At 46.1% G+C, this 22,407-nt stretch overlaps 2 protein-coding genes across 4 annotated transcripts; one reads left to right on the top strand and one right to left on the bottom strand.

Annotated features, from left to right (window-relative positions):
* Positions 1-343: 343 nt before the first annotated feature.
* LOC108925328 (high choriolytic enzyme 1) lies at positions 344-2,299 on the top strand. 3 transcript variants are annotated; one of them, XM_018737166.2, is made up of 8 exons: positions 344-412; positions 513-531; positions 649-711; positions 1,019-1,159; positions 1,303-1,420; positions 1,596-1,774; positions 1,909-1,990; positions 2,170-2,299. In XM_018737166.2, the coding sequence occupies exons 1-8, from the start codon at positions 344-346 to the stop codon at positions 2,297-2,299; spliced, it is 801 nt and encodes a 266-aa protein (XP_018592682.1). The 3 variants fall into 3 exon arrangements, with proteins under 3 accessions (XP_018592682.1, XP_029113238.1, XP_029113237.1); XM_029257405.1 differs by lacking the exon at positions 513-531 and having other exon boundaries at positions 663-711; XM_029257404.1 differs by lacking the exon at positions 513-531 and having other exon boundaries at positions 657-711.
* A 10,901-nt stretch (positions 2,300-13,200) lies between these two features.
* On the bottom strand, positions 13,201-19,377 carry tgfb5 (transforming growth factor, beta 5). The gene is made up of 7 exons (XM_018737313.2): positions 18,961-19,377; positions 17,247-17,410; positions 16,395-16,527; positions 16,109-16,219; positions 15,710-15,887; positions 15,413-15,566; positions 13,201-14,218 (listed from the first exon to the last, which is right to left on the bottom strand). The coding sequence occupies exons 1-7, from the start codon at positions 19,337-19,339 to the stop codon at positions 14,060-14,062; spliced, it is 1,278 nt and encodes a 425-aa protein (XP_018592829.2). The 5' UTR covers positions 19,340-19,377; the 3' UTR covers positions 13,201-14,059.
* Positions 19,378-22,407: the final 3,030 nt, after the last annotated feature.

Here is a 22,407-nt window from a genome sequence, read left to right as displayed (position 1 = left end):
TCCATAACTTGACAAAACATTTTAAGGAGGCAAAAAGTGGGCGAGGGACAAGACAAATGGTCACACCTGCTGTGCACATAATTCTTGGGAGTTCTACTCAGGAGAGGTGACTTAGCCTGACAAACTCACACCTCCAACGGCTCCACTTTGAATTCAGTGCTGGACAAGTTTTAGTGAACTGTCTTTAAAGAGCTTATGTTGGACATAAATTGTTGACGTTGAACTGAACTTTGTTTGTAGACACACCTATGGACGGCTACATAAAGGCAGAGCCTTCAAGGGTCTCACACATCAAGCGTGCCAGAAGAAACCATCCTGGGAGTCTTCACAACGCTGAAGGAAGATGGAAGGACAACTCACCTGCACCATCCTTGCACTGCTGTTGAGCTTCTCACAGGCAAACCCTCTGATGGTAAGAGCTGGACCCGTCAACAGCATACAGATAATATTTAAAAATATCTGTCACCAGTGGATTCCAACATATTGAAATCTTGTTCTCCTTCGCTTCTCAGGATCTTCAAATTGAAGATGGTGAGTTTTTCATTTTTCTGTAACCAAATCATCACACGTGAAAAGCACTTACACACCGCTGTAAAAGAAAGGCTCTTCTTGTCTCACAAAGTCAAATTGTACTCTGTTTCGTGAAAGATGTCCAGCCAGAGGACCCTGAACATGTGGACATTACAACAAGAATCCTTCAGACTAACAACGGTTAGTGGTATCAATTCTTTGTTGCTCACTGTGCAGCTGGAACGTATGTATATATAAATAGCATAATACTATAGTAAAACAGTATAATAACACTAAGTATATATGCACTAAATAGTTTTTTACTTCAGGAATTGCTGCTGGGAAGAATGTACTATCAAAATTTCGTAACACGCAGCAAAGATAAATCCGGCCACAAAGGACAAGAGATTTTTGGCAATGCTTTCCACAGTTATTCTTCATGGTGATTCCTATTTTGAGCTCCAGCCACGAACCCTCCCAGATTCTGTTTTTACCATGTTCTCTACAGGATCCAGTCAGGTGCTGCTAGAGGGAGACCTGCTTGTTCTGAATACCAGGAATGCCATGATCTGCTACTTGAACAGCTGCTTATGGAAGAAATCTGCAAACGGACTTGTGGAAGTGCCTTATGTCTTGAGCAATGATTTTTGTAAGCGGGCATAAAAGTTACATTTTCGTAGCTCATTAACATATGCAAATATGTCTCAAGTAGGGAAATTAAAACGGCTCTGCCAGAAATGGTATTCGCTTTGGTGTAACGGTAAACCTTTGTTGCATCGTTCTGCCTGACAGCCAATGTTCAAAAGCAGCTCATTGAATCTGCCATGAGGGACTTCAGCTCCTTAACCTGCATTCGCTTCGTCCTTCGCGGAACTCAGTCAGACTACATCAGCATTGAGAATTTGGATGGGTAAGCTGAGCCACCCTCATGGGCTTTGGACTTAAAGTTACGGTTATCGATATCTGCTTTAATAAAGCCCTCATTAGTGCACATTTGTATATAAACACTATGTAAACATGTGTCAGAGCAGAAAGGGTAATAAGACAACGACACTAAAACACTGGTCTTCTCTCTCGCCTTGCAGATGTTACTCTGTTCTTGGCAGGACTGGGGGAAAGCAGCTAGTTTCTCTCAACAAGTACAGCTGCGTTTATTACGGGATCATTCAGCACGAGCTGAACCACGCTCTGGGTTTCTATCACGAGCACACAAGAAGTGACCGGGACCAGTACGTCAGGATCAACTGGCAATACGTAGATCCAAGTGATTAACCACTTTGTTCACTATTACAATTTCTCCTCCAAGTTTGTCCCATCAGGCACTGGTTCCTGCTGCCACTTTCAGAAGGATTAGTTCAATGTCAGCATAACTAACAAAGCGTTTCTTCTGTCTGGCAGGCCAGTACTACAATTTTGAGAAACAAAACACCAACAATCAGAACACTCCCTATGACTACGGCTCTGTCATGCATTATGGAAGGTAAAAACAGAGTACACTTTTTCACATGAAGGCAGAAACTTCTCCATCATTTCTACAGCAAGTACAAGAAAGCACTACATCTGCAAAGTTCTTCCCCTGGGTGGTTAAAAGTATTGACACATGGTATGAAGACATCGCTGGCTCTATAACATTGTCTCCATTTGTCTCCGTGTCCACAGAACTGCTTTCACAATCCAGTATGGAATGGAAACCATCACTCCAATTCCCGATCCGACTGTGCCAATCGGACAGATGAACGGTCTGTCACAGATGGACGTTCTGAGGATCAACAAGCTGTATGGTTGCTGAGAGCACGGGGTACGTTTCTTCGAAAATGTGTCAACGTGCAAATCTCAGCATGGATTCCGTTCTTGTCAAAAGCCTATCCTCGTGTGAAAGCCTATCTTTTACTGCACATGTTTCTCTGCCACTGTAATATTCTTAGTCTTTCCAGTCTCCTTGCCGCACTTGGCGTCCTGTTCATTTCGTCATCAGTTACTAACAACAGGCGTTCTCCTTGTTGCAGAAATAAATAAGTGAACACCAGTGGCACAAGGGAAACTGAAAAGGAAGCGTCTGTAAAATTTTATCTATCCTGTTAATATGCAACAGCATCTCCACAATTTGATGGTTTATTTATAATAAATCAAATTGTTCTTAAAGCACAAATGTGTGTTACCATGACTCTCTTTGCTTCTCTTTATGCGTAATTAAAGAAATACTGTCCTCCTTTTGATTTCAAAATTTATTTGTTTAAAAAAAATCATCAGGAACTTTTTAAAATAATACTGGTTTTCAAAAATACAAAAAAAAATGGATCTGGTTTCCAAAAACAAGTTACCAAAATAGATGAAGTGACTCAGTGACACATTGTTTCCCAGACTTTCCACCACAGAATGGTCAACGCTTTGTACAAAACACTTTTAAAGGATGTGTTTGAGAATTAATGTGTCTTCCTCAGACCATTCAGACCACTGCTTTCAACTTTTTTCAAAGACCATACTTCAGTGGGTTAGTGTGTACTGCATTACATCTTATAACAAATAAACATTTTGTTCTAAATTGTGTCTTACTTAAATCCAGTCTGGTCAGACTCAAAAATTAAGAAGTGCTCCATGTACAAACAACAGTACACATTGTAAAAAGTAAATGTGAAATTAAACATGACCTGTGTATTTCCAAAAGGTCGGCCAGTGAATGGCTCCATAAATATTTGAGGGCTACTGAGGAAAGAAGCTGTAGATTGTTGTGTCTTGTTTTGTTCAGCTGAATTACAGCATGGTCATGTGTTTATGTATGATACAGACATGGACGGGCCACAACGTAACTCCTTCTTTGTCTGCATCTGTAAGTTTCTCACATTCAGGCACCTACATTGTGACAATCTGTCAAACTTTTTTCAGTCTGCAACTTCCATCGACATTCCTTGCATATTTAAGTGAACATATACTTGCCATGCCCACGACCTCACTGCACCTGAGGGTGATCGGGGCGACGACGCATAAAAGGACGACGCCGGACTGACCAAATCGTGGAACCTCATCGAGCCATCTGCTCACTCACACCTGCGATCTCTCCTGCATCCTTGTTCCCGTACCTGTTCCGGTTCCTGCTCCTGCTTCGCCCTGTTCCTGTCCTCCCTGAACCCAGTCCCCCTGCCTCTCAATTCTCTTTGTTAAACTGACCATTGGCTTAGTTTCCTGGACTACGGCTTTGGATTCTCCTGGTATTGACATCTGCTCATCAGCGACCCTCGCTACAACACATTCTGCCTGCCGATTCTATATAGAATAACACCGTGCAAGCGCACTTGGGTCCACATCACCCTAGCGAACATGACAATACTTTAAATCAGTCCCATTTTACCCATTGCAAGCAAAGCTGGCAGTCACAAATTGAGGTTAAACCAGGGTAGCAGGTAGTGTATTGGTTAGAGGTGCCATATTGAATTTGAAGGACCTGGGTTTCAATGCCAAAGTAGCCTTGAGCAAGGTACTTACCCTAAATTACTCCAAGTAACAAAACGATGTGTAAATGGGTATGCTCACAGATATTAACGATATAAACAAGTAAAGGTCACAAGATTATTGCAACAAAGAGGTCATTGCCTGTGCTGTTCATCCTGCAAAGCACGCAGACACTAGGGTGAAAATGTATCAGTGCTTTACTAGGGTGAAATGAATTTCGCCTCTTCATGTTCTCCCTTTGGTATAAGCCACATTTCAACATAATCCAACGATTTTTAGTTGTTGCTCAAGTATGTCACTTGTATGTTCCAAGAATACGTTATATGGTCATACATAATGTTGGTTTACTCAGCAAATCTACAGTCTACACTCACTTCACAGTTACTCTAGGGTGCTGCCGCCTCAAAGCACCTAGGCTCTTACATCCTCACCTAGGCTGTTACATCCTAGGTTTGAATCCAGCTTAGCCTGTGGGTAGTTTGCATGTTCCCCTTCTGTCTTGTATGGGTTTACTCCCACACCATCCAAAGCCATGCAATTCAGGATATCTAGTGACACTAATTTGCTGGTGATCTGGTACGTGTGTTTGCGTGTGCTTGTGTGTGTATGGGTGGGGGAAGCTACTTTGTGATGAACTGCCATCCCATCCAAGGTGTACCTCCCCAGGAGTTTCACCTAGTGACTCCAGGATAGGCTCCAGATTTTTGCTACCCTAACCAGGACAAGTGGCTGCTGAAAGTGAAAGAGTGAACTTCCAGTGCTAAGCTAGTACTTCTTGAAATCATATATATATAGTTTTAATAATACAATTACCTGTAAAGTAGTAAAAAAAGGTATCAGATCAAGTGGCTTCAAAATAAGGTAATAAGAATAGAGATTGAAATTTTATGAAGATATAAATAAAGAGCTACAAGTAACCACAAAGGCTGATGTTGGTGAGGTTTCAGCCTATGACTCATTCATTACCATTGTTCAGCAGCTGAATGGTTTTGCACTGAAGAGATGGCAAGCTAGTCGAAATACACCAAAATCAACCAAGCATGGAGGCCAATGGTGGAAGGCAGGAAACGAGGGTGTTATTGCTTCAGTTCAAGGTAGCAAATGAGGAGGAAAGAGTAGCTCTGGTGCAGCTGAGGGGCTTTCTAAGAAGGAGACTTATGTCTCTAGAGCAGGCAGAGCGGCACAAGAGAAGTAGGAATGAGAAAGCCAAAAGAGGGCAGCAGCTCTTTGGGTTCACTTAGGGTTGCTGCTTGCTGAGGCAGAAGTGCATTGGGTAGCTGCTCTTCCCCAAGTATGAAATTAATAGCTACCTCCAAACCACATACAATGATTCTACCAGAGACCAGAAGAAGACCAGTGTAGGGCTTTAATACATCCTCAAAGTCCACTGGTAACCTTTGGATGATGGTGAACCTACTTGAAGGGAGGTACAAGAGGCTGTGATGAAGGCAAAAGGAAACTCTGCACCAGGCCCAGGTGGAGTAACCTACAAGGTCTGAAAGCATTACCTGTAGCTATTTCATGGGCTCTCAAGGATTCCAAAGGTTATCTGGAGAAGAAGAACAGCTGCATAGCAGTAGCATTATGCTGAAAAGGTGTGGATCCCTACAGAGGGCACCTCTGAAAGGACTAATTCTCAGTTATCTTTCTACTTAGTGTAGAGGGCAAGTTACACTTTTGCACTGTCACTCTGCCATTAACCGCATTCCTCCCCAGGAATGCATATATTGACACGTCAGTGCAGAAAGGAGAAATTCCTGAGGCCCCAAGGTGATTAGAGCATACTGGTACGGTGAAGCAGTTGATTACATTTACATTTATTCATTTAGCACATAGGGGGGGCGCGGTGGTGCAGTGGGTTGGACCAGGTCCTGCTTTCTGGTGGGTCTGGGGTTCGAGTCCCACTTGGGGTGCCTTACGACAGACTGGTGTCCTGTCCTGGGTGTGTCCCCTCCCCCTCCAGCCTTATGCCCTGTGTTGCCAGGTTAGGCTCTGGCTCCCTGCAACCCCGTATGGGAAAAGTGGTTCTAGGGAGGAAAAAAAAAAAAAAAGTTTAGCAGACACTTTTCTCTAAAAGGGGCATGGTGGCATAGCGGGTTGGACCGAGTCCTGCTCTCCAGTGGGTCTAGGGTTTGAGTCCCACTTGGGGTGCCTTGTGACGGACTAGTGTCCTGTCCTGGGTGTGTCCCCTCCCCCTTCAGCCTTGCGCCCTGTGTTGCCAGGTTAGGCTCGGGCTCCCCGCGACCCCGTGTGGGACAAGCGGTTTGAACTTTTCTCCAAAACAACGTACATCTCAGAGAAAAATACAAGAAATTCATTACATCAACACGAGTGGCTGCATAAAGGTTTATCCATTAAATAGTTAAAATCACAAAATTTTTCAGCATAAACATTTACATGTTTGTTATGCACTTAAGAGACACGGAAGAAGTGCGATCGAAAGAGGTGAGATTTAAGACCCTTCTTTAAGAGGTTAAAGAGGCTTGTGAGAGCGAGGGAGACAAGGTTAAAGCCAGATCTCACAAACATCTACGGCTCAAGTTAGTGGAGATAGCATTGGAGCAGTACCACATTCCAAGCAAGATCTAGGGCCTCATTCCTTATTACTACAACAGTTTCAGTATGAAGGTCACATCAGGAGAGGTAACATCTCTGTGGCACAGCCTGGAAAAGGGCATAATTAGAGGCTGCACTATATCCGTGGTATTATTTGCACCGGCCACGAACATACTTGTGAAGTCGGCAAAGTCGAGCGTACGCAGCCCACGAACCAAGTCTGGTGTCAGGCAACCACCCATGAGCCTGATGATGAACATAGGCTATGACGAGTTTGAAGCCATCGACGTCCAGATCTCTGGTGTCGAGTCGTTGGGAGAAGTTGTGCTTTAGTGTGAGTAATACAGCGATTCTTTCCATCTCGTAGATCCCAATGAAAAGCTAAATCGAGTGGTTTGATTGTGGTCTGAGGGATACAGCGGTGATTTGGGAAACTTGCAAAGAGTTGTAGGGGTGTAGCTCTCGATAAGTCAGCACTTCCATGGGTATTTAACTACAGCATCCTGCTGCAAGTTCTCTGTCCCCTTCTGGTCTATGAAGTCCTAGAATTGACAGTTGTTGCATTCAAGAGCAAGATGAGCTGTTATTTCCACAGGTGTCCCCTGAAACTTGAGGAGAATTTCTTTGTATCGACTAATTGGCAAGAAATTCTCCTCAAGTTAGGATTTTAGTAGAGGAATTTAGGGTATTCTCCTCAAGTTAGGAGTTTAGTAGAGGAATTTAGGGTAATGCAGTCAAGAGAAGCACTGGACTACAGGGAGGGTCAACCTGCAGTTGCTGGGGGAGGCATTTGGGTGAGGACAGGAAGGAAATGGAGTGTGTTGGCTACAGCGGTACCGGCAGAGACCCAGCTTCAGGGCAACATGGTTGTGTGAACAGTGGTATCTGGAACGCTGGTCTGTGCAGTTTTCCATCATGGTGATATAACATGGTCCAGCTGATGGAGAGACACAAGCTGATTCAAGAGGAAGTGTGTGCAGCAATGATGGAAAGACAGTTGGCTAGGAAAGTAGGGATCCAGCAGTAGGGAGTATAGAGTAGGTGGGAACAAGCCTTTCGAGGCCTCCTGGGCAGAGCTCTGGAGAGTGAATCCCCATATTAAGTTCTAAATACCTGCTGTTTATGATGTGTTGCCATGTCCATCAAACCTGTATAGCTGGTGAACAGCTGATTCTCCATCTTACCGATTATGTTCTAAGAGAACAACATAGGAGCACATCCTATGTAGCTGTATAAGCTGTATAATAGCGGCCAAGTGAGGGCTGCTATTGCTGCTGCCACAGCCAGATGTTCAAGATTTGCAGTCACCATTACACAGGAATCTCTGTGGCCAGTCAACGGGCTACTTCCAGAAGTCTCTGAGCAAGTCATCTTGTTTAAGCTTACAATTCCTTGGGAAGAACGAATGGTGGAGGTTAACAAAAAAAGACGGTGAGGTCTGAGGAACTGGTGGAGCAATGTTACTCAAAAGGCTCGAAGGCGAGTTGTGTGACGACCAAAGCAAGCTGCAGGGGCTTGCAAGGAAAGTTCTTATATGGGACCTATAGTATTGTGCAGGGCCAGCCACCAATTGCATCACCCCGTTTGGAAAATTTTTGGAGGACTCTCTGGCTTTAATATTATTTCAAATTAGGTATCAGAAATATGTGCCATTATGCTGCATGAAAACATTGCAATATATTTATTATCTTACATTTTGACATAAAACAGGTTGAAACTGAAATATAACAACATTGTCTGTAAAGGGTTTCTTATTTTTCAATGCTGGAAGTGGCAACTCCGGTGTGAAGCTCCCTCTGGGTACAGGGACCCATCAGGAAGACTGTGGAAATGGCATCTAGATGGATGTGGATCAGGAGAGGTAAGACATGAGTTAGTCTGGTTACTTGCTTGCAGGCTGGGGTCTGAACAACCCTGGCTAAGGATGTCTAATGTTCAAAGTCCCAGAACATCCAGTCACCCCAGGTTACATCAATGATGATGTGTCCAGGTGCATTGCAAAGATGCGTGACATAGAATGTGAAGAGAACCTTAGTCCCTTGATCAAATGAAGAGTGTCACGGCTGGCTCCGGAAGGAAGTGGCGGACCCAAGTGCAGAGTTGAAAGTCGTGCTTTATTCAGGGAAATCCAAGAGGCGTGGTCACAGGACAGGCAATCGGTCTTCGAGGCGAGAACGTCGTAAGAAGGACAATCCGAAAGGCAAGGTCGGTAAACAGGCAAGCGGTCGATGATCATAAGGAGGTACGAGGACTGAGGAGTAAGGGCACGGGACAGGACTAAGGGATTAGGAAGGAGTAGCGCATTGGCAAGGAGGTCGCAAACAACAAGGCTGAACAAGGTTCCACGTCAGTTCCTGGTCTGACGCTGCCTTTTATGCCCCAGTCTGCGCCGCACCCCAGGTGTTCCACATTGGCTCGGCGGTGTGGGCATCTGGTGCGCGTCTTTGGTTTGTAATACTGCACGCCCTCTAACAATAGTGCTCTCCTGCTTCCATTTGCTTTGTGAACTTAATTTCTTTATATTATAAACATCTGTGAAGCAAATTATCAAAATGTCTACATTATCAAAATTGTCAGAAAGTCTACATCTAGGGTGTACCTTGCCTCATATCCTATATGCTTCCTGCATAGGCTCCGAACCACCAAGACCCAGCACCAAACAAGCAGTTGCAATAGTAAGTAATTAGTCATTCATTAATGAAAATTCTGAGAAATTGAAATATAAGACAGAAAGAATCATTTTTATGATAAATTTTTTTTATGTTCACATTTTCATTGTCATGTGCAAAACATCTTTTATTTTGTTTTTTTTTTTTAATTAATTTTAGGTGATATTTCAAGTCCAGAAACACCTAATGGGGTGATTTCACAGAACTCATTAACTCTGTTACGCAACAACTGTTATGCAAGGTGATAGTTTTGCATATTTTGGACAAAAAAAAAAAGGCTGAACCTTCTGCACTCAGGACCCAAATTGCAAATTTTTCTTGGGAATTATCTATCATTTATATTGTTTTCTAATGCAAATAAATTTTAAATCTCCTGATTTTCAAGAATTCTGTTTAGAAGCAGTTCTCAGGAATGCATTACAAATCAAATTGGGGTTAGAATGTATTCATTAACCATGTCTGGTCTTGTCTGATGCCTCCAGGTGGCGTAGGGTACATATTTAATGCCGTTTACAAGACACCTACCAGTATGCTAAAAAAAAGTTGGGGAAATCCACATACCTGTGCTATACGCAGCATAATATACTGCCTTGGGGGTGACTGTTTTTGTGCGCTGTCTCCGTCGTTGCCGGGCACCATCACAGTTTTCCATACCAAGTATTCATGCTAGGGCGCACTTATGCATTCAGTTGTTTTTTGTAATCAGTTTAGTAAAATGTCTGGATTTTTTTCAGTTTCGTATTATAGAGTAACTTGTGTGGATGACGGGCAACGTTTCTTAGTCAGATACATCATGGTTCCATGCTGTAGCACAAGAACATGTGAGAAAGTCCAAAGGTGGTGAATCCTTTCAGAAGCTCTGTACACATTCAGGTTGAGTTTGCAGTTTACACCATTACATACAGTATATCCCTATCCTGTTTAGTGTTGGCAATTTGTGCTAAAAAAAGAAGATAATTTCGTTGTTTGTTCTGGGGGAGATGCTTCAAAGTGCTGAGGAGATCACCAACAGATTTGTCATCGGAAGAACAAATGAATGCAGTCGAGGCATGAAAAATAAAATCACTATCCAAACGCCTTCAATCACGGCATTTACCTGTAAGTGATCCTTTAGACAATGTACATTCTAAAACCGCACTGTCAGTGTGTAATATGTGCATAAATTATAATGATGGCAGTTTTCCTAGCAGCTTAGCAAGCTTGGTGACTGTCTGCTTTCTTGCCCCATGTTGACCCCTTCAAGGTCAGTGATATGGTCATCATCTAGGGTTGGTCCTCAATAGGCAGTGGATGTCTGGTGGCGACATTAAATGGTCATTAATTTGAGTTGCTCTGAGGAAATGTACTGAGATTATTTGCATTTTAAATAACCTAAACTGGGAGGGGTCAGTGGCGCAGTGAGTTTGGCCACATCCTGCTTTCTGGTGGGTCTGGGGTTCGAGTCCCACTTGGGGTGCCTTGCGACAGACTGGTGTCCCGTCCTGGGTGTGTCCCTTCCCCTTCCAGTCTTATGCCCTGTGTTGCCGGGTTAGGCTCCGGCTCCCCATGACCCCGCTTGGGACAAGGGGCTTCAGGTAATGTGTGTGTGTGTAAATTGGTATTTCGACACTGAAGCAGTGAGATCATATAAAATACATCCAAGTGGTGTAATAACTTGTCATAGTAGGAGGTAACACTCAACAGCAGTACAGACAGTCTGGTAAAGAAGACAAGTGATTACAGCCATGACAATCACCCGCACGTGATGATCTGGAGGCAGAGAAGGGTAACTTTCACACAGGGAAGATGCCTCACCATAATAGACACTACTGCACTTGCTTGGCTGTGCTTACAGAGCACCTCGAGCTCAGGGCCACCCCTTCTCCCCACAAACATGCAAGGACTCACGCAGGCCCACATCGAAGCAAACCACAGCAGCGAGACCGCATACATGCACTCACACACCCACTACTGCATACACACGCGCGCTGGGACACAAATGCAACCTTGCGCATGTTCCAACAACCCACATCTCAGCTTTGTTCCCTGCTCTTTTTGGATCTCGGGCGCTGTGGCGATATTCGCGCGGCCCAGTTACAATCTGCCCTTTCTTGTCTGTTCGCACCCTTCTGCCACTTTCTGCCTGGCCCAGACTGCAAGAACATTCACATCCGTCTGTCCGCCCAGTCATGTTCTCCACGCAAACGGCGCTTACGGAACCTCGCTGTCTAGCTGAGACACTTTGATATTGCAACTACTGTCCTCAAGCCATGTCTGCAAAAACCATATTATACAGGTTACCCACCCCTGCACCTCTGCACCTACTAGTGCAAATAACTCCTTCACTCTGAGTTCAAACTGAACTTTCTTTATTGATGCAAATTACGCCCCTCCTCATCCTGTGCTCCCCCTGTGCAAACAGTGGCCCTCCTCCCGTGCGAAGGGACAACCACGCTCTGTGAATACACCCTTTCTGCACCCGGTGCCCAGGGCGCGTCGAACATCAGCTCTCTGCGGCATAACGTGCGTCACTCTAGTCGCTCTCATCTCGTCCTCCCTTCGTTCCCGTCCTTCGACCCCTTTTTCGTACCCATCCTTTAGACGAAGCTGGCGCTCACCCGCGTGCAGCATTTTACCGCCGAGCAGCTCGCACTCCAATCCCAAACTGCTCTCGCTCTCACCTCCCCGCCTTGTAAACAGTCAAGCTGTTTTCTCAGGGATGGAGTAAAGGTGGGGGGTGACCACATCCGAATGAATTCCCCCCTCTGTTCGGCGCACAAGGAGACACTCACTCGCTCCCTCGCTCTCTCTATCGCTTGGCCTCGCGGTGACGGCGGGCGTAGAGTCACACGGACAAACGCGTACTAATACAAATAAACACCGCAGCCAGGCCAACCTCCACCCGCAGCTGCAGACAGACACCTATAGATCAAGAATTCTAAGCCATACCTACTCTGCTTACAGCGTTTTACACCACCGGTTTGTGGTTAACGGTCCATAGTTCGTTCGAATGCCTCCCACCGTGACATGATCGTTTCTTTAAAGCTGCAGACAGCGGCGGCTGAGCAGAGCTACGATTTGCTTCACTTGACTAGAGCGCACCGGGTCCGATAGACGCCCACACAAACATTCCGGCACCCGCAGAGCTCACTGGTACCGCACAACATCATCTGACTAGATGACGCTCTCTTTGTTCTCACCGCAAACCCCTTAGAGCCAAATCCGGCTTTCCGTGAGTGGTCGGCGTCTGGGAATCACTCGCATCCTGTTTATGCCGAGAGTCTTCGGACTGCGACCGCAGCGAGCCGACGAGGCCCTATCGAGGCGCGGCGCTTTCGCATCCACCCGTCCCCGCTGGCACCGGCTCGCCGGCAGCCTGGGCGAAGCGTGCTCTCTGCGGGCACAAACGCAACGGCCAAGGAGCGACGTAGTAGAACTCGAGCCTCAACAGCCACTTAGGTCCTCTGGCTTTCTTCAGAAGGTTTTAAATTACTAGATATTGTTTGATGACTTACAGATGTCTGTGTATTTCGCAGTCAATTTGTTCGAATTCGGACGAAGAGCGGCTTTTTTTCCCCAAAATTCAGTTCCTTAGCCTTCTAGGACTCGGTGACGCTTGTCTATCAAGTGCTTTTGTGTAACTTTAATCGGTTCCCTTTTGCTCTCATTTAGGCATGCTCGGTCACTCTTGTGTTTTGGCTCAGACGCTCCATCCAGTGTGTATTTTTACTTTATTGTCCGTTTTTTTCTCCGTCTCTTTGGTCACCTAACCTCAAGCCACCAAGCGAACTCATGCAACCTTACTGTGTTCCTCTTTTTCTCCTCTCTTAGTTCACACTATAGCAGCATTATGTAACGCACGAGTCTGGCGCAGTTACAGTAACTCAAATCCTTTCGTTCCTCTACGCTCTTTTTTAATTAAATACCGGGACACGTTTTAAAGCGCAGAAACACACAGCTGCTGATATTTCATTCGGCATTTGAACAAATGATGAACGCACGTTGTTCACAAACATAAATACAGCTTTATTTTGACCGGTTACATTATTTACAGTATCCGAGAAGCGTATAATACACACAAGATTCAGCCTTATTTCTGTCGTTGGGTTAAAAATCATTGCATGTATAAAACAAACTTCAAGGCATATTGTGTGTGTGTGAATCACAAAAAAAAAAGTCGTTCTTGCATTTCTCGTCACCGGAACTGTACAGAGGAAACACACAGAAAGCTATAAACAATATACATGGCAATAAAGCTTTTACCTTGGTTTGCTCATGATTAGAATAAGAAAACTGAACATATTTACCGCTTCATAAAGTTTGATCTAGAAGAACAAAAGTTTATACCAACCATGACTACAGAGTGAAATTCTATTCACTACTTGCTACAGGTATTATTGAAAGTTACAGTGCTTTTTTACCGCTACCAAAATATCGAAGTACACAAGAATACCGTATTCTTCCCATCGGTCATTAGAAGACAGCACTTCCAGTTAAGTTGATTTTAAAATGTATTTAATACATAAAATGTTTGAAATTAATTGTCTGATTGATGAGGAGGAGGACTCTGTTTGCGCTGTATAGAATGACCTTTCGGCGTTAACGTAAGGGAGGTAGTAAAACAAGCAAGGGGAGGTAGGATATGTAAAAGTCCCCACCTGTACCTGCATTACTTATCTACCTCATCTCGTGTTTATCCTCGCTCTCCTGTTTCTGTTGCAAGTCGAGCCTCTGCGCAGGCTTCCGTTGCAGCATCTCCCACGGTCACCAGCCCTAACCTCTCCGGCTATCGCAGTCAGTCCCATTCTCCTCCTCACGTAATCTCACGATCCCCCCCCTTCCGCTCCATCGCGCCCCGCACCCGGCCCGCGCTCTCCTCCCCCCCCGCGCGCCCCGTGTCAGCGGCACTTGCAGGACCTCACGACCATATTTGAGAGCTGCTCGACTCGAGGATTGCGGCCCACGAAGTAGACAATGGTGAGGGGCTCCAGGTCCTGGGGAACGCAGCAGGGGGATGCGGACGCCTCTGGGTTCAGCTTGTTGTACAGCGGCAGGATCTACACCAGGGAGGGAACAAAACGGATTCATCTAAAAACAGCAAGCAGCGATCCACGAGAACCGTGGCGGTGGAAGCCCCTGCACTGCCAAGACCACGCTCACTGTCATTAAGTTCAGAGGCATGGCAGAGAGATACAGAAATATGTTTTTACGTTTCAGAATGTCTCCAAGGTTTTGGAGTATTTCTTCGTTTTGCTCGGTGCCGGTTTGAGCACCTACGGCATTTTTGCCGCGCGGGCTACGCAAGCGTCTCCGCATCGGCCAGATGCAAAAATACGAATATCCTCGGATTTCGGCGAGTCGGCAAGACGTGCCCTGGCAAAGGAAAGTGAAGCGCACCCACGTGACTGGTGCACTGTTCAGTTTCATGGCCACAAACCCTTTGGGCTCGAAACTGAGAAGTCACCTAAACAAAACTCTTAGCTGAGTTATACAAAAAGAAAGTAGTAGAAAGAGTTTAGTAGAAAAAGTTGTGATGACACCAGACCAGTAAGAACACCACTCAAGCACTCAAAAGAGATGGATACACTTGTAACAAGCAGGGAGTAATGTGCATATTATACACCTATTATCAATAACTGTTCGCCCAGCTTGGGGTTACAGTGATCCACAGTCAATGTCCGAACCAGGGCACAACTTGGATAGGATACCAGTGAACCACAGGGCAATCACACATACACAAAATGGGCAATTCAACATCACAGAGTAACCTTAACCATCTGATGATGTCACCTCAACTGGTGATGAAACGTTTGCAACCTAAATGCCAAGCTCGGCGAACGACCGAACACCTCGACCGTCAACCCGGGCTACGAAGACCACCAATATTCTCTATGATCTTCGTCTCTTTGGAAGATGAGGGGAAACTAGAGCAATGGAGGAAACCCACAGACACGGCGAGAACACGTGAACTCCACACACGCTGACAGCATTTCAATCCATATCTGAACCCGCGCCCGAGGAGCTGAGAGACCGCCACTACGCACTACACCGTTCTTACCCTGTTTGCATTTTATACAATATAGTTTAAAATTGCAAAATGAGAAATTTTAAATTTAGCACTGAAAAGGGTAGTTTTATGTCACGCAATACATTTTATATACCTTTTCATCGTTGATACGCTTGATTCTTCAAAACGCTGCCATTATGACCGAAGTCGAATCGAAAGCCCGGTTATGTAATGAGGTACCCACCATGTTGTAGTGACTGTCTGCACTCCACAGATAAGGACAGTTTCCAGCACAAAAGTTGGCCTTGTAGCCTTTGGGCTCATGGATCCATTTCCAATTCAGATCACGGCGGAAATCAATGTAAAGGGATCGCAGGCAGCATCCCTGATCCGCATTTCTGGAGTGCGTTAGGAAAGAGAAGAGGACACCATGAGCTTCGGCCAACCTTTACTGCAATTGGTTCATAGATCGATGGGTGGTGCAAACAACGCGTTCGTGTTCAGGTGAGGCGTGAGGGCGAAGAGGATCAGAATCCCTAACCTAGAGCACGCAGGAGTGTCAGCTGCCGCTCTCCGCTTGCGGTTCTTCTTGCCAGGGTTTTCCAGCCTGTCACTGGGCAGCAGAGTGAGAATGAGGTGGGGCGTCTTGGTGCTGAACTCAATCTGACCCTTTACTGCTTCTGGCTTCTTGTGATGCCTCATCATTTCATCGTCAATGCCTGTCGGAGGAAAATCAGAGATGAGGCTTCTTGGGAGATACTGAGAATAGTTCTTGCCCCGCCTTAATGCCCAAGATGCACACTTTCCCAATTTCTGTGCCCATGTGAGCAGTAACCTATCGCAGCAAACCGCTGCATTTACAAGCACCTACTTTACCCCTCTTCTTATTATTCATGGCTCACGCACAAGATATAGGTGTAGTTCTCCTCCGTGGGCACACCTGCAAAGCGAGCTTCCAGCTCCTCAGTCTTGTTGGGTACAATGTTGTTGGTGGCTGGGATGAAAGTACAGCAAGGGCAGTGTACACTCAGTTTCAGGCCCAGGTTCCGATCTGTAGGGTAGAGGGAACAGGGAGACGGTGAGCAGCACGCGCTGATATTCGGGGAACGAGAGAAGACAGGAATTGGATAAAAAGAAAGTTGCTTGAAATGCCCTGTTACATAAAAACCCTCATCCCCAGTGACTGCTGGGAGAGTTCCGGTAACTCTCGTAGCCGGGTGTCTAACCTCTGTGTGTCAGCCATTCTTTCACGGTGTCCGTGACATCAACTGACAGCCATGCTCCCTTGGCACGTGGGCGCACAGTGCGAGAGTCAATGTATCGCTGCATGGGGGCCGATGGGTCCCGGGACTTGAGTAGCTTGCAATGAGAGAGGGACAAGGAACACACAAGTGTGTGGTTGTATCTTGTACGAAATTAGTTACACCTGGAAAGTCATGCTTTTTCGGCGTTCAGACGCTGCCGTGTGAGGTTAAATTCACATTACTCGTGAGCGTTGCATCAGACGTAACCACATCTTTGGGCCCGGTTATATGCTTCAAGACTGTTACAATCTTATAATAAGGCCGCAATCACAGCAAAGCAATCACTCCGCTCTTTATTTAATTACTGTGTTCGTTTCATGGAAACGCTGTACACTTAGGGGCCTTAAACGGTAAAGCAGCGTAAAAATCACAGCACACGGTACGTAAATTTGGTGCTCCGTTGCGTAAATGCTTTAATCCGCTCCTTTAGGTGTCTTCTTTACAAGGCGTCCTTGACGCAAGAAAAGCTTTGCAATGCAGAGTTTAAACCGCGTGCTTTCTGAAAACATGGGAAATGGAGACAATCGACTGGGTCTTGAAACATATAATGCCGAACAACCGGGGTCTGTTCTGCTTATTTTTCTTACCACCATATCTGAAACAACATAGCAGTGTGCAAATACAATTTCGTAATAACATTTGAAAGTATAAACATAACAGTGTTTGATTCCTCTTGTCCACACCTTCTTTCCAGAAGGTGCACCTGACGATGTGAGCCAAAACTATTTGAGTGAATGCGTAGCGTGTTTGGCAGAATCGTGCCGTGTCGTATACCTGATAAATTTCTACCCTCTGCTCTAAAGCCCGGGCCTGTGGGTTTGGGACACGGAATATTCTGAATTCTGCCTTCACCAGCATGCTGGAGTTACTCTTCACCCGGGAAACATCGAACCCTACAACCCGGAAATACAAGCTTGGAGGTCCGCTGCTGATCACATCTGTAAACAAGAGGCAGGAAGCCAATAATAAATAAAAAACAAAGGCAATCAGCCAGTAATAAGAAGCATACTGAGACACTGTGGCTTACTGGCAGTTAGACATAAGACACAAAGCAGGCAGGTTATATTTTGGAAATGAGCTAAACAAGCTCTACCTTTGGAGGAGGAAAAATAGAGAGCTTGCTGTAAATACAGTATCGTTCAAACCGTTGAATGTTGTTTTTAACTTCGCAGTACAGCCAGCTGACTGCTGCTAGACACTGCAAAATGAACCGTATGACCCGCAGCCAAACGTATTCCCAGCGAGGATGAAATGTTAAGAGCCTCGGTTGAACGGCACAGGTGACCTTGCAGTATTGCGCTCGTCTTTATTTTGTCACTGGTGGCCTTTAGGTCAGCTGTGCTCACATCTAGGTTGTTTTCCCCAAAGCATCACAGCAGTGAGATGATCACGGTGCAACAGCCCTCGCTTGTCTTTGTACACTAGCAGTTCTTTGATCAGTTAAAACTGCCCTTTTAGCGAATAACTTACCAGTAACTATCCAGAAACGTTCTTGCAGTGTACTAACTGTTCTTCTTAGTCAGGGCACAAGGCTTCAAGGAATCAGTGGGCACAAGGCTTGGGGGGGTACGCCCTGGACAGGATGCCATTCCGTTACGAGGTAGCCCCACACACACACACACACACACACTACAGGCAAACTGGCATCACCAATTCATTCGACTCTCCGTGTCTTTGGACTGTGGGAGGAAACCCATGCAGACACAAGGAGAACATGCAAACTCCACACGGGCAGCTAGATTCAAAACCTTCACCCGTACGGCCCAGGTGCGCAGGTGAGACGGCAACCCGCTGCGCCACCATGCCGCCCCGCTCTTGCAGCGTACAGTATATCAAATTATTTGAAAAACAAAAGTCATAACAACCTTGGGCTCCAGTCGGTGAGTCTAAGAAGAAAGGATTATGGGGGAAAGTGGCTGATTAATGAAACCTCACACAAGCTACTTCAGATACTGCACTGTTCAAGTACATAAGGGCACGATGAGAACGGAGGCAATGACGTCACTGGCTGTAGAGCGAAGCCCGAGGAGCACGTGGCCACGCAGGACGATCCAAAACCAGTTTCATACTTATGTACAGTTCATTGTCACCTTACCTCACATCTCGCCCATGATTTATCCAAAACTGTGACTCGGTGTTGTGACACGCGGCTCACCCGGCTGTCAGGTACGTACCTCAGTAAGGGGGCAGGAAGGAGGGCATCACTGCATCCCTGAGCCCGGTTACCGGTCGGGAGCCTTAACCACTGCGCAGCGCAGCGCTGTTTTACCTCTTTCTTGTGTTTCGCTTTAACTGCACGCCTTTTTGAACCGTCCGAGGCTCACGAGCGGCTCCACGGTTCTGCTAACTTAATTTAAGCCAGGAAGGGATCCTGCGCACAAATCATCCCAGGTGACAGGTGCGCCGGCACTGACCCGCGCCCTCCATCCGATCATCATGCCCGCCCATCCATCCGCCCATCCATCCATCCATCCATCCATCCACTCACTCGTATCGACTCGAGGCGGCAGCATGTCGATGCGCTGCACCTCCTTGGCGTAGTAGTCCTCCTCGCTGCTCTCGCGCTCGCACGCCGTCTCGGCCTGGCGCGCGCGCTCCTTCGCCAGCTCCTTGGTGCTGTTGTAGAGCAGCATGACCTCGAGCGGCACCTCTTCCGGCAGGCTCGCGTCCATCTCGGGCGGCGCGCGAATGCGCAGCTTGCTCAGGATCTGGCCGCGCACGGCCTCGATCCGCTTCGACTTGTAGTCGTCCAGGTCGAAGGACTGGCACGTGGAGAAGGCGCGGGCGCAGCTGAGCATCTCGAGGAGCAGCACCGCCACGGGGGTCAGCCGTAGTCGGCGTCTCGGGGGCGTCCGCGCGGCGGGCATCTTTCCCGAATCGTGGAATCTGAACCGGCGCGACTCGATCGGCGTTAACTGAAGCGCTAGGGCTTCGTGGGGGGCCGAGTGCAAACAAAGTGGGGTGGGATGGGTGGGGGGGGGCGGAGGAGGCGGCGCTGCTGGTCTTACTTTCCCTGCAACACCAGTCAGTTGGTCTCCAGGGAGCCCAGTGCTCTTCACTACATGCGCCGCTACTACTTTCTAACTGCTGCCAACGCGCTAAAAATGCACAATTTCTCACTAGTCGCTCCGCTGCAAAGCGCGCTCCCGCGGCCGGGATACACACACCGACTTACTACAGTACAGTGTCGCTACGTTTTTACCTGCTGTGTTCACTTCGATAACCTCCTCGGGCTAATAAGGTGCCTCACCCGCATCTCAAGTGTTGTCGCTCTTAGTTTTACACCAATTATTACAGTGTGTGTCGCTGCACTGGAAACAAGTGTGTTCGCTGTTACCAAGCATCACAAAAAGTGCGCTCGCACAGCCCTGCCTCCTCCCTTCGTTGGCTTGTCACCGCTTCCTTACTACAGTAAATCCATGTGTCAGGGTTTGCCCCGTCAGTACAGTACGCGTCTTGTTGTTTTTTTTCCCTTCTTCTTTCAGTTTACACCGCTAGTTCTTAAGTTTCACCGCATTTTAATGATTTTTAGGCTCTCAACAGCTGCGCTACTCTTCGTTACATAACATTTCATCATCAACGTAGTCTGTAAAAAAAGTTCAATATTCCGATTTGTGCAACGGATTGCAATTATTATACGGTGAAATGTTGCAGACGTTAATATATACTATACTATAGTAAAAGTCCCGTGAACAAACCGTGAGATGAAAGAAATTGTCGGCTGCAGTCGGGAGAAACTTCCAGTGCGAAAATAAAGCTGCTTTTGATGCACAGGGGAAAACATAAAAAAGAAAATCAGTGTTTGTGGAATCCTTTCTTCGAAGAGCAAACAGAAATGCGTGTTAAATATGCCCCGATATATGACCCTCTCCTTTTCCTTGGCTCTTCGGTACGAAAAGGTGCGCGACTTTATTTCTCCATTACTGAAATTGAGGAGAGAAGAAATACATCCGAGGGAGCGCGGAGCTGGGAGGCACACTAGTGCTGTGTGTGACTGAGAGACACTGGGAGAGGGAGGGAGAGAGAGGGGGAGGGAGAGAGAGAGGCAGTGAGAGAGAGAGAGAGAGAGAGAGAGAGAGAGGGAGGGAGGGAGAGAGAGAGAGGCAGAGAGAGAGAGGGTGAGAGAGAGGGAGAGGGTGAGAGAGAGAGAGAGAGAGAGAGGCAGAGAGAGAGAGGGAGGGAGGGAGAGAGAGAGAGGCAGAGAGAGAGAGAGGGAGGGAGGGAGAGAGAAAGAGGCAGAGAGAGAGAGGGTGAGAGAGAGAGAGAGAGAGAGAGAGGGAGAGGGAGAGAGACAAGAGCATCAGAGAGACAGACAGATCGACGGGCGGGGCGGGCTGCGCTCCCACTCCACGGTGACCAAAAATTCTTCACCAGTTCCAACAAATATGAACATATCAATATAAACATAAATGTCGGAGTCAAATACTTCCCTACATCTGCAAATGAGGAGAAAGAACTGGAAGTGTGTGCGCACACACTGGCCGTAAGAGGAGTAAAGAGGTGTGACTGAACGAATCCACACACTTGCTGTTATTGTTACTAGTTGAGGTTTCCAGTTTGCTATCTATCTATCTATCTATCTATCTATCATAATTTTTCATTTATTTATTTATCAATTCATCCATTTTCAATAACCACTTGCTCTGATCATGGTCGGGGTGATCCTGAGTCTGTTCCGTAATCTTTGGGCTCAAGGCTGGTGAGGACAACCTGGACGGATCGCCAGTCCATTGCAGCGCATTGCTGAGTTATAATTTCCCCATTCATTCATTCGTGTATCTTACGAAATATTTTTTATTAGAAAATTGTTCAACCATTGTTTTAGCAGTACAAGTGTATAAAATGAGTCATGGCAGTAACGCACACTGTGCTGAAATTAAGACAGAGGCAGAGGGGCAGATACAAACTGAGAGTGAGAGAGAAAATCACAACAGAGACCTGCAGACTGAGAGCATCAGAGAGACGGGGAGACAGTCTGAAAGAGGGAGACACAGTCAGTTACACTGTTTCTGTCCCCACGTTTGTCCCAGACTGTCAGTACTTTTAGGCGTGTCTTGTGTGAGTGGTGTTCAGAAATATAACCGATTAAATCTGCCACGCACTATTTCCTAATGATAATATACTTGCAAATATTATAAGCACAGAGGCAAATCAATACTTCTTTCTTTCTTTCTTTCTTTCTTTCTTTCTTTCTTTCTTTCTTTCTAAGTAGATAACATGATTACCATTTTTTGCCAGTAACAGTACAACATATATTTGAAGTTCACAAATGTACAGCCAAGTATAACTGGTATAATTAAAGCTTTTCGTAATTCCATTTTGTATTTGTGATCCTTAACTGACACGCGGCTGTTGGACAGCTGAGAATTTCTCCTAAACCACAAATAAATACCCCACCCTAGCCGCCTCACGTCACATTCCTTACACACCACATTTCGTTGCGATCTTAGGCACCTCTGAAGAAAACCGTTATTAAGCAAACACGACTTTTGCTTACAACATGCATGCTCAGTCTCTACTGTTCATAATTTCTATGCGCTCTATCACCTGTTTATTGTTTTTTTTTTCCATTGCTTCTTTTTGTTCACTTTTCCTTCTCTCCAGTCTCATTGTTAATTACAGCCCAGAACAACCGGGTCGTTAATCTTTCAAGGAGAGTTTATTGCTGCCCTTTCCCTCTATCCCATTATAACATTATTATGGTTGGGGCTGCAAGGCTGTAATTGGACACAAATTAAAGTGTAGCAGTCTGTAACACAGAGAGGGAGGGTGGACCTTGTAAGAGAAAGATTTTTGTTTTTTGTAAAACACTTCAGGGCATGAGTTGTTTTGTCTCGGGTGGTTGAAAATGAAGATAATGATTGCTAAGGAAAACGGTCAAGTTTTAACTCGAAAACAAAATGAAAATTGTGTGAACGTGTTACGTGGTTAGTGA

Source organism: Scleropages formosus, chromosome 13 (genome assembly GCF_900964775.1).
Source record: "Scleropages formosus chromosome 13, fSclFor1.1, whole genome shotgun sequence".
NCBI classification, from domain to species: domain Eukaryota; kingdom Metazoa; phylum Chordata; class Actinopteri; order Osteoglossiformes; family Osteoglossidae; genus Scleropages; species Scleropages formosus.
Note: the sequence above shows the minus strand (reverse complement) of the source record. Positions and strands in the feature narration are given on the sequence as shown.

Coding starts and splice junctions, on each gene's coding strand:
- LOC108925328 (XM_018737166.2), top strand. CDS start 344: ATGGAAGGACAACTCACCTGCACCATCCTTGCACTGCTGTTGAGCTTC. Junction 1,421..1,595: donor AGCATTGAGAATTTGGATGG/GTAAGCTGAGCC, acceptor CTCGCCTTGCAG/ATGTTACTCTGTTCTTGGCA. Junction 1,775..1,908: donor CTGGCAATACGTAGATCCAA/GTGATTAACCAC, acceptor TCTGTCTGGCAG/GCCAGTACTACAATTTTGAG.
- tgfb5 (XM_018737313.2), bottom strand. CDS start 19,339: ATGCCCGCCGCGCGGACGCCCCCGAGACGCCGACTACGGCTGACCCCC. Junction 15,567..15,709: donor GACACTCCTGCGTGCTCTAG/GTTAGGGATTCT, acceptor AACGCACTCCAG/AAATGCGGATCAGGGATGCT. Junction 14,219..15,412: donor CAGACAGTCACTACAACATG/GTGGGTACCTCA, acceptor TCCCTGGTGTAG/ATCCTGCCGCTGTACAACAA.